Source organism: Ceratosolen solmsi, unplaced genomic scaffold (genome assembly GCF_000503995.2).
Source record: "Ceratosolen solmsi marchali unplaced genomic scaffold, CerSol_1.0 scaffold3, whole genome shotgun sequence".
Classification (NCBI taxonomy): domain Eukaryota; kingdom Metazoa; phylum Arthropoda; class Insecta; order Hymenoptera; family Agaonidae; genus Ceratosolen; species Ceratosolen solmsi.
The window spans coordinates 674,822-687,155 of record NW_011948428.1 but is presented as its reverse complement, the minus strand read 5'-3'; the positions used below and the strand labels follow the sequence as shown (position 1 = coordinate 687,155).

Below are 12,334 nucleotides of genomic sequence, written 5' to 3'. Positions count from 1 at the left end.
TTTTGCAGATATAGCAAACTTTTGGTTTTCAAGGCTCTTACTTTAAATCACGATTAAATTATTCATTGGATGAAATGAGGTTTAATTTAAATTAAATGCAATGATCAATCGATTCGAAAAAAAGTCAATCAGCGTCGCTCGTAATTAGCTCGAAAAATAATGCAATGAAATCTCGTTGTGAATAATTGTTCGGAGGAAGGGAATATTAAGAAAAAGCAGCGAATTTAAAGGCCAAATATCTTTCGATGTGTTACGGAACCATCGATGCTCCTTCCCCCCCACCCACAGCTACCAAGCGTCTTTCATCCAGCACATTCTCACTTCTTTGCCGATAAAAAGCGGAAGAGGAGAACAGCGGCGAATCGGGTGATAAAGACAAAGTGGGCGACTCGACCCATCATTCAATGGTATAAACAATGGGAATGTAAACGAAACGAGGGAAAAAGCAAGTGCGAGAAAAAAAGACAGTGACTAGACTTAAAATACATGTAAAGCGTACCTAATCCAACATTGGAAACACGTAGACCGCTTTTGCCCAAGTTGCGATAGCGAATACCTGGCGACGGATTATGCTGGAGCCGCTGCGAATGACTGACCAGGCAGTTGGTTAGCAGGTGCTCCTTGGTACCGGGTGTGCTCCCGTATTGTCCGCTCGTATCCGTTCCCCCGTTGAACTCCTCCATGCAGTCGAGACTCGCTATTGGCGCCCGGCACCTGCAGCAGCGCCCTTAATGAGAAGGAGTCGCGACGATTTTCACGCGAGCGCGTTGAGAGTCACTGCTCACGCGATTAAACGATGCGAGAGCTTAAAATGTACTCAGCGCCCAGGTTCCACGACGGGGTAATTCAGCTTCGAACGGCAAAAAGTTGGCGACTTTATATTTCATTTGCCGCGCGTTCTTCTGGAAATCTAATTTACTACGAAAAGAAGTTTCAACTCTTGAAAAGAAGTTTGCGCTTTAAATAATGGAGTAACACCTACTTCCGGTTTAGCCTATACCGGGATTGGCCAGTTAGGTAAAATCGCCATCGTTTCTTGTGTCGGCGCGTCTATTCCGTCGGCATTAAGTTTTTATGTTTGTCGCGCAGATAATTGTGGCCTTTTGGAGTAATAAAAATTAATGTCAAACGCGACTTCTCGGGCAGCGTAAAATTGAGAAAAATGTTAAGAGTATGCGAGCGCTTACTTATTTTGATTTACGAGAATACCGTAATGTGCAATTACGTATTTATTCGTTGATTGTTTTAGCCATCAATGCCAGCTTATAACAGCGCAAGTGCGCGTATAAAAAAATATCATCGCCGCTTAAATATTAAATACTATGAATGTTATTCGATTATTTAATACGCGCATTTAGTACAGTCTAGATAATCATAACTATCTAGTATAATAGCTTATTTAGTATAATATATAGATGGATATATTAAAAAATTTTATAATCGAAACGTATTAAAATGCACTGAATTTGAAATACATGAAAAAATACATAAAACAAAGAATCATGCGCTCTTCTATCTGCCATTTTTTTACACTTTGAGTCTTGTACATTTATTACACCTGAAGTCTTATAAATTCAATATGTAATAGTAATAATTCTAATAAAAAATAACAATGGCTGATAATACACTAAAGTAGAATATTATTAATAGAAAATACGTGCAAAGGTATCCGGCTGCCTTTCATGTACTTATTATATTATGTATTATGTATGTTTTATGAGCAATATAATATATAATGAAGATGGTAGAAAGAAATTTTCTTTGAAAAATATGTTATCGTCATTGGAAAATGAAGACAATATAAAGTTTAAATTTACTCGAGGTGGCGAAGTAAGTTAAACAGCGGAAACAATTGTTACCAATAAACTAATTCTGTATGACTTTAATGGTAAACGTTCGTTTCACATTGTCACTGTTAATGTGACTTAAATATGAGTTTAACGTAAAATTTTACACATCAAAGCGTTAACACTTAAAAATTTGTGAAATATAACTTTAGCGATTATTATTATTATTATTATTATTATTATTATTATTATTATTATTATTATTATTAAAGTTAATTAGATGATTTTATGATAAAGACATTTTCATACTTCAAATCGAATTAGTCAAGCATTGAAGAATTATAAAGAGAGAAACGTCAAATGACGGACGCTACTTTTTCTAATACATACTTACTTTCTAACAACGGCCTCTTAAATATTTTGTTATTTAATATTATCTCTCGATATTTTCTTATTAAATTTGACTGCGTTCTATATCCTAATATGTAACAAGATCAAGATAAAAACATACCGAGCATAATGTAAATTTACTCAACCGAAAAGCAAAATGTTCCCGAAATATTTTAGTATATATGTGGTTGAGCGCAACGTTGCCTCCATTTGAAGGAAAACAATTTTCAAATCATTTAGACAACGTATTATCAGGATGAAAATACAATTATATCTTTCATAGCGAAATATATAGAGAAACGAGTATTATGAAATGTATGTTATGAAGATAACAAAAATGTTTGTGAAGAAGATTTTTCTTGTTTTCTTTTCTTTTCTTTTTTTTTTTTTTTTTTTATTTCACTTTATTAGAAAATAGGAAATTGCACACATGATTGAAAAAAAAAACCTTATACAAACAGAATTAAATTATAATTATAAATATTTATTTTCCTCGTTGGAAAAGAGGCATTGAATTTAATGTGAACTAATAGGAAATAAACATTACTAATTATCACTAATTACTAATGCATTGTGTGTAACGTCCCGATTAAATATCGATCAAAGATCTATATATCTATATGTAATAAATGCTTCTATTTGCTTTTCAATTTCAATTGAGGATACTGAACTACCAGTAAAGATTTTTAACGGCAAATGTTTCGAAATGGTTCGATAAACATTAGTCAATAAACATCAATTCAAGAATTTTTAATCGATTTAAAACTCTAACCAACATCAATTCTAAATAAGTGCCATAAATAAAATAAATAGAATATCAGGTAATAATTATTAGTTAATTAGAAATAAAGGGATAATGTGTATTTGGACGTATTTGAACTGACTTTTAATAATTACTTAAATATGTTTATTTTAAAGCCGATAAGTCAAGAACATTTCTATCAACTCGTGTGATTCGCATATTTAACTACTTTATTTTAAATTATAACTTTCAATCGATTTTACGAATACATAATTTTTCAATAACACTCCATGACATCATTTAAGAAATAGGTTTTCACAAAAGGTAAAACTATTATTTTCCGCGCGGACCAAATATCAACTAAACTTTGGAACAAACATGACTAAATTAATTTTTCCTTCGTAAAGTATATGCTGAAATTATAATGCAGATGATACTCGGATATAGAAAATAATCCTGCTGCGTACAACTTGCGAATATTAAATTTGGACTTAATTTATAGAGAGGCGCATACGTATCGCCGCATATGCGAAACTACTCCTCTATGTAATTACAACGCGAGAAATTAAATTAATGCAACATTTTAATATCGGCAAGCCGTGTCCCATACCGACACTCCACGAGTCCCACTCGACTCTTCCGACCAGCGCCTCTAAAAACGAGATCAGCGCTCCCCGTGAGAACCTAGCGAAAAGCCGCGAAGGGACGTAGTCTCACCGGTATATCGTCGGCAGCGGATACGAGTCGTCCTCGTCGACGCTGCTCTGGGCCGTCGGGGCGTTCGTCTGGACGCCCGCGTTGTTGTTGGTGTCACTGCCCGAGGCCTGACCGATATTGCAGAGCATTATGCGCGACATGGCGCGGGCCTCCTCCCCGTGACCGGCTATCACTCGCCGACCGCCCGTCTTCGTCTCAGGCTGACCTCGTCTCGGCTCGTCCCCAGCGCCCGGGGCATCTCCTCGGCAGACCTGGCCCGCGACATCCTATGGCCGTCCACTGGCGTCGTCCACTCTGATCCTGCGCTCACCACTCCCTCGCTCGTCCTTTATTATCTCGGGCCTCGAAGACCTGGTGGAACGGACATTGTTCGTGTGATCGAGGTCGGGAGGCGCGTGCCGCTGCCAAGTAACGGTGATTTTACGGGCGATTTACGAGCTGCGGAAAAGATCTTAGTCATTTCGATGCTCCTTCTTGGTTGGCCTGGCTGGCCGTTTGGCAATTTGTCATGAGTTCGTTTGTATTGTGAAATGTCAGCTTGCAGGGAATGTCTGGTAAATCTCGAAGGGGATTTAAGGATATTAGAATTATCAATTCATAAGTCAATTGTTCGTGCGGATGATTAAACGAACTGAGACGGTACGTCGACTACTGGGGTTTCGCTCAAAAGTAAATTATTAATTTAATTTAAGCGCTTTGCCCCGACGCAGTTGTACAAAGCTCCGACAAATTTTATTCCAAATTCGACGTATAAGTTATTTCGTAGTTAGAAAATTGTTATTTTTTTTTTTTTTTTTATTGGAATTCGATGATAATTTGAAGATGAATGTTGAATTTAAAGACTATTTTAGATTAGTTGGATTTTAATAATATCGTGATTTTCAATATTGTCTCTGATTTATACGTGATATATCGCATGCGAGTCTATTATTAGATTACCATGAAAATGAAAATGATATTGAAATTAATTTGAGTTCCGAAATGTATGGATAAAATTGCGATGAAATTTGATTTTTAGCTGAATGTCCGTAATACCTTATCACTAATAATTTTACAATTGAATTCAATTGAACAAATTGCCACGTTTTTCCATAAAATCTCTTTTAGCCGACATATGAAAAATAGATGAGCATGTAGTTAGTAGGAAGCAGAAATATTCTTTAAATAAAATTATTAAAATTGCACGGGTGTTAATTACGATGTGCAAATAGCGATATTTACATATCTTGGAGTATCAATTGTCATTGTGTAATATTCAAGTCCAACTATTAATTATCCAACTACATTTAAACAGAAATGTATTGGTATCTCGTTATTCGTTATAATGTCTGTGAGTGTATTTTCATATCTGAATATTTCTTATTAATAACTAAAATAGTGGAAGGACCAATGCCATTACTTTGACAAATATTCATTTACGTATTTTTTCGTGTAGATAATATTAAAAATACGAGCTTGCAACTGTGCGAAATTAAAAATGTTTAATGAAAAATGATTAAATCCTATACGTTAGAATTTAAATTTACGCATAGTAAGCCAGTGTGGAGTAATAATTTTTAATTCTTTGTAAATCACCGTTACTACCTTTTCTTCTTAACTGCATCCATCTTATAATATATCAATTAAAATAAGATTACAGTATATAATATTCAATATGAATTGAAATACAATTTAAAACTCATTTTAAGCGTATATTGATTGAATTCATTTCAATTGAATGTCATTCTAAAGTAATTAGCATATATATTACGTAATTTTTAAAATCTTTATAACCTGTTGATTAAAAATTCTTATTTAATAATAATCAACATATATAACAACTTCTTTACATTACAACTAAATGCACTTTCATTTAATAAATAAAAATGTCGTTTCACAAACATAAAAAATGTCAAACAACATTGATTTTCTGACAACTACAACTATCCCCAAATATCAATAAAATATTTTCAATGCCTTTATATTCAATATTAACATCGTTTATTTCCTTTTTCTATAAATTCAGCCCATCTTTAATAAATAAAAATTATCTACTACCGCCTATAAATTGTAATTATATGAATAACTAATCGAATTAAATGATTAATAAATTTATTAAATCGAAATATAGTCAATTTATTTAAAAACGAGTAGCTTTATATATATATATATATATATTAAATTTATTAATAATATATTGAATAAATAAATATTTTTTCTCGAGTATTTTTATTAAATTCTTAACTCATATTCTAATGTATGTTTTCAATTACAATGTATTTACGGCGAAATCATCTACGGCATGATTTTTCTGAAAATTTTATCACGTTGCAGATGGTATGTAGAACAATAGCAATAACGAAATAATATGTATAAATAAATACTTACTTCTGTAATTCACGTTTGTAAATAAAACAATTTTTCTTTTAACATCTGGTACTTTTTGGAATATCAACATCTCGTTTAAAACATTATATTTACTTTTACAATAATATTAATGAATAAATAAATAATCAAATGTATTAAAAAAAAAAAAAAAATTAATGCACACACTTATATATTTATATGAATTATTCATGATTACTTGAATTTTTTTGTAACTCGATATCGAACACTTATTCTTCATTCGTTCATAAACGTAAATTCTTCATATCATAATATAATAGAACTTTATTACTATTATTCACAGTGGCTTCATAAGCGATTAAGTTTCATATAATAAAAAGCCTTTTATATACACGCGCGCGCGCGCGCGCACACACAGGCACAGACACACACGCACGCACACACACGCACGCACACGCACACGCATACACCCAAACAAACAAGCACTCGAAATTCAAGACGCAAGTGACTCCATAGTCAAATTCATACCCGTCCTATGCACTTATAAAGTCACTATATTTTAAATTGAGAATGAAACTTTTTGACACAATTATTCGGGCAAAAAAAAAAAGAAGAAAAAAGAAGCGTTATACAGAGACACCTTGGTATATCTACCCGTTACATCAACCATATTATCTACCATATATATCGTAAATTATAATAGTGCATATAACGAGGGCCATAAATAATACCGAATAAATTTCATAACAGCACACTACAATTATAAATCGAGTCTATCACTTAATTTATTACGGCAATTACACACGCTTTAACTCTATCACAACAATTTGAAAATTAATGAGATGTGTTAAAAACAGGTGGTAAGTGTGGCAACAAACACTTAAGCCATCTTCAACCAAAAAAATTCTCAAGTCATTCAATGCAAAATACCAATCGATGCGATTTCTGTAATGTCATTAGTCAACACCGACACGCGCACGAAATTTTTAAAAACGTGCGAAGCATTCACATAACTTGAGAATTTTCACTATGGTCCAGAAATTAAGAATCTTTAAATTTCTAAAATTACATGTCTCAAACAAGTTATTGACCCAATTCGGAATGTCATCTAAATTTGTTAAACCACTTGATACTCAATTGCATTCTTCGCATTTTCAAGGTTCGCATTCTTGTTTTTGCTTTCCGCACTCACCAAGCCAGCAATGCCTTTTTCAATTATTCTCTTTATTCTTCTATTAGCCAACGAGTCTTTATAATTGTACGTTCGAAATTTGTGCATCGCGTAGAATAAAAAAAAAACAAAAAGAAGAAAAAACAAGAGAAAAGGAATGAATAAGTAAAAGAACAGGAAGGACAAAGAGAGAGAGAGAGAGAGAGAGAGAAAGAGAGAGAGAGAGAGAGAAATATCGACGCACCGTTTTACAAGCAATAAATTATCGAGTGACAAATTCTTCAAAAACAATGATATCGATCACCGACAATCTAACAATATCGCTAATCTATCACTAATACTATAGCAACAGCGAAATTAGCCAAAAAGCTATCATATAGGATAAATAGGACTGCGGTGTTGCATCGATGACGAGCGCGAGGTGACAGCATTGAGTCACGACGAGACTCGCATTATTTAATAACAACAATGAAAGTTTGGTCGACAACACTCGGTAAGAACGGTGGCAATTTTAAGGGAAAGTGGTGGGCCGCAGTGCGACGGTAGTCGCGGCAGCCCTTATTCCTTTTCGTCTTACCTTCGTCTTACTTTCGGCGCACCCGATACATCCACCTTTACGCCCACTCGATATAACGCGACGTCGAGGCGCTCGACTCTAAGGAATTCGCGAAGCGATGAACCAGTAATCCCAGGGACCCTCGAGCACTTATATCGTTATTCGTAATCGACTGTCTCATCGTCGACGAGACGACGGATAGAGAAGAGAATTCGTTTGAACGAACGAATCGGTAGAGATTCGTTTTTGCCCCAGTGAATCCGAGGTATTTGGGTAGAGTTTGATTTTTCATTGAAAATTACGATGAATTAATTGATTAATCTCCTCGTTGTGCAATATGGGAGAAAATGTAGAGAATAAAGGAGACTTTTTATTAGAGTTAAAGAGAGCGAGCTACTGTGTGTGCGTTAGCGCGTGTGCATGCGAACCGTAGAGAAGAGAGACAGAAGGTCGCTGTGGCGTAGAGAGGGTGAAGAAAAAGACGAGAGAGTGAAAAGGGGTGGGAGGTAGCGAGAGTGAGAGTGAGAATAGGAGAGAGAGAGAGAGAGAGAGAGAGAGAGAGAGAGAGAGAGAGAGAGAGAGAGAGAAGTGCTGACGTGTACTTGCCGCCGTTCCCGTTCTTCCTCTCGAGAGTTTCCGGTTCCTTGGTACTTCCTGCGTTTCTACCAAACTCGCTCTACGATGTCTTTCCCCTTCCTATATGTGCGACACGTAAAAGCTCGATCGACGTCAGATCATCGGACGCGCATTATCGTCACATCGGCTTATACGCAAGTCGCAACCCATCGAGCAATAATGACGATTATCTCATATAAGGACATTAACGATCCCGTCAAGGTCATCAGCTGTGCCTGAATGCCCGTTGCCTTAAGCGACCAACGTAATCGATTTACCTACACACTGTCGATTCAAATGGCTCGATCATAAAGAAATCCGGCACGCGTTATAAATCACCAATGTTCGATCGATCCAGTTAGCCTGGCCCTTTAACGTCACTCTCTCTCTCCCTGGTACCATCGATATCCAGGCACCACGATCGCGCAACGCCCTGCACGTAGGCCCTAAGCAAGCCCCGGCGACGACGGCTGCGGCGCACGTTCGGCCGTTATCGTATGCGCGTATGAACTGCAGAAGCTCGACGTGCGCCACGCGCGTACACCTCAAGACCCACACACGAACGGACGGGCGCACGTATACGGAAAGCGCTTGCAGCGTTTGCAGCGACGGCAGACAAGGTGTACCACCACTGCTCGCGAGGCGGGATCGAAGGCGAGGACGGGAGAGGGAGGGACCGAGCTACCTATCGGCCGTGAGCGAGAGGGAGAACGGCAGATTGAGAGCGACCGCGGAGGAAAAGGGGAGGAGAGGGTGATCGTAGGTTGGCAAGGCGGTCGGTGGGCCGAAGAGGAAGAGGAGCAGAAGGGCGACTAGGACAGAAAGGCAGAGGAAGGCGAGGGAGAGAGAGAAAGAGGTGATGGTGGCAGTAGTGGTGGACAGTGCGAGTGACCCTCGCGCACCGCGTACTAATGCTGGATCAGTGTGGCGCACCACGGGGCAAAGGGGCGGTTATGGAACTGTGGCGCGGGGGTGGTTCCTGGTTATAGGTATACACGCAGAGAAATGGCACGATATCGCGTGCACCGCGCGGTGATGCTCGTAAAGAGGGGGGCATGAGAGAAAGATAGAGAGAAATAGAGAGAGAGAGAATGAGAGAGGGAAACAAACGCGAGGTTGAGAAGGTGGAGAGGGTTGCGGCAAAGGCGCATGACGCCGTCCGTGTCCGTCGCATCCGGCGCATGGATCGACTGCTGCCTGCACTGCCCTGCTGCCTCTCTCTCTCTCTCTCTCTCTCTCTCTCTCTGTCTGTCTCTCTCTCTCTCTGTCTCTCTCTTTCTCTCCTTGTCGCTCCCTCCCCACTTCTCCCTCTCGCCATCATCGGCCACTCGTTCTCCATTTCTCTTTTATATTTTTCTGTCTATCTTTCGATATTTTTTGTCCTTATGCTCAATTAGCTCGCCGTTTCGATTTTTCTTTTTCCTTACCGACTCTCAATTTTTGCCTTCCTCCCACTTCCCCTATACTAGCTTATTTTTCATTTCTTCCTTATTTCTTCCTAGTATTTTCTTATTAAACGGCGTTTTTCTTGCACAACTTTATATGTAACCGGTATTCTATTTCTGTTAAATCTTTTCGTATGCATACGTATAAATGCGTTCGTCTATATATTTGTCAAAATATTTATTTAGGTACTTACAGATTTCAGCCCGTTAGCTAAACTCTCTTTTTGCACACATACATATATCTAATTGCGTCTATATGCTCGTATATATGCCTACGTACACGCTACTCCGCTTCTCTTTCTCTCTCTCTCTCTCTCTCTCTCTCTCTCTCTCTATCTATCTATCTATCTATCTATCTATCTATCTATCTATCTATCTATATATCTATATATCTATCTCTCTCTCTCTCTCAGGGAAATATGATATTCAATCTCTTATTCGTATCTTCAGCAATTTGTGTACATCGATGTTGATCCTAACTAGTCGTTGAAGGATATCAAATCTTTACTTTTGCGTGGTAGATTGAAAAATTCCTTCATATTATATATTGGCTTTATACTTTTAATTGACACATACTATCAAGGAGTGATTTTTATTAATTGTAAATATAAGTCAAGCTGATAATATTATTCGAATAACTTTGAGCTTTAAGAAAAGTGAGGCAATTATTTTTGTCACATGTAATTTCTTTGATTATATAATAAATAAAGTTACAGAGTTAAGAAATAAAGGTAAAAGTGTGAGTACATTTATTTAATATAATTTAGTATGGAGTATTTAAAATCTGTGCTTCGATAAATACATTAAATGTTTAAATCTCCTATCCAGGCTAAACTATCCCATCTTTATCATGCATAAGCTTTAATTAAAATTTTTAATAACAACACAGTAACAGTGAAATTATATCGATAAATATAGATTATTAGGCCATATTTAAGTTTAGTACTGCAGTATTAAAACATTTCATCGATATTAAGACTGTTGAGATTGAATTATTAAAAATAAAAGTAGCGAGTAATTAAGATTGCATTCATTAGATGAATACAGAATTACAATATATGTATTGGAATTGATATAATAAGTGTCAAATCACCTACGTTTACACTAAACAGGTGAAAAAATTAATCAAACAGTACTAAAAATGAATATCTTGTTAAGTTTGACAATTGGTAAACAAGCATCATTAACTCATTTAAAACCGATGCAGGAAATTTATTTATCGTGATATTCTATTGGCATTAAGAAAATAATAAAAGAATATTAATACCAACAGCAGATGGTTCGACAACTTGAATTCAATATACATAGCTGCATCATCCGGAAAAGGTTTCGTGAACAGTTACTATCTGCAATGAGTTTACTTCAAGCTCGACATACACACAGACAGACGACTCGTTACCTTAATTTTTCATCCCTCCTCCTTTCTCACAGCTTCTTCGCTTCTGTCTCTGGCCACTCGCGTGTGCATTAACACACGCAAAGCAGTCGCGTCGTACCGAGTGGCTGGCTGAACACACTCAGGTCCACTCCACTTACCTGGGCCTCTCCCTTACTTTCTTTCTTCATCCCTCACTCCCTCCCTCCCTCACTCACTCACTCACTCTCTCACTCTCTCACTCTCTCTCTCTCTCTCTCTCTCTCTCTCTCATTCTCTCTCATTCTCTCAAACACACACACACACACACACACGCGCGCGCGCGCGCGCACGCACGCACACACACACACACACACACACACGCGCGCGCGCGCGCGCACGCACGCACACACACACACACACACACACACGCGCGCGCGCGCGCGCACGCACGCACACACACACACACACACACACACGCGCGCGCGCGCGCGCACGCACGCACACACACACACACACACACCCAAACACGCGCGGGCGCATATACACACGTACACTCGATATTTGCCTCTGCCTATCTTATCTCTTTTCCTTTTTTTTTCCTTTTTTTTTCCTTTTTTTTCCTTTTCCCTATACTTCGTCGTCTCGTCGGTAGCACAAGAGAACTGACCTCCGACAAGTTTAACTGGTTATACCCGTACTCAATGCGGCAGATTGCTCCCATCGATGGACATGGCTACATTTTTTATATATACTTGAGTTGTAAATGTTATCGCCAACTGCACTGCATCATACTTTTTCGGCCGATAAACTCCCACCCCCTCGGCATACATTAAAGCAAAAATTTTCTTGGCAACCGCGTTATTTCCAAAGTGTAGAGGGCCGAGATGAATTGTGACGTGGCCTCACTTCCCTTCCAAATAAATCATTTTACTTAATATTTAATGAAAATTTTTCCCAGATTTCATATTAATGGCCATTACTCCCAACCAAATATAAAATTTAGCATAGAAATCAATAAAAATGAAATACATATTGAGGAGCTGAGAAAAATGCATGACAAAAATAAAGATCGACGAAATAAAGTTTTACAGTGATTGATGACACTACTGTTCTACAATGCGGCTGTTGATCAATGCATTGCTGCAATATTCATTGTAATTCTTTTTCTTACAGTTTTATCGGAGACGATAAGTCTTTTGAAATATTATTATGAGTTATGTTGCAATTTA

General features: G+C 37.4%; 1 protein-coding gene across 1 annotated transcript in view; it reads right to left on the bottom strand.

Moving 5' to 3' along the window:
* Hk (potassium voltage-gated channel subfamily A regulatory beta subunit hyperkinetic) overlaps positions 1-3,892 on the bottom strand; it is a 22,984-nt gene extending 19,092 nt beyond the window's left edge. Inside the window, exons 1-2 of the mRNA XM_011501316.1 lie at positions 3,637-3,892; positions 500-714 (exon numbers count right to left, since the gene is read on the bottom strand). Of these exons, the coding sequence (XP_011499618.1) occupies positions 500-714; positions 3,637-3,776 (355 nt within the window). The 5' untranslated portion in view covers positions 3,777-3,892. The remainder of the gene's footprint in view (positions 1-499; positions 715-3,636) is intronic.
* Positions 3,893-12,334: the final 8,442 nt, after the last annotated feature.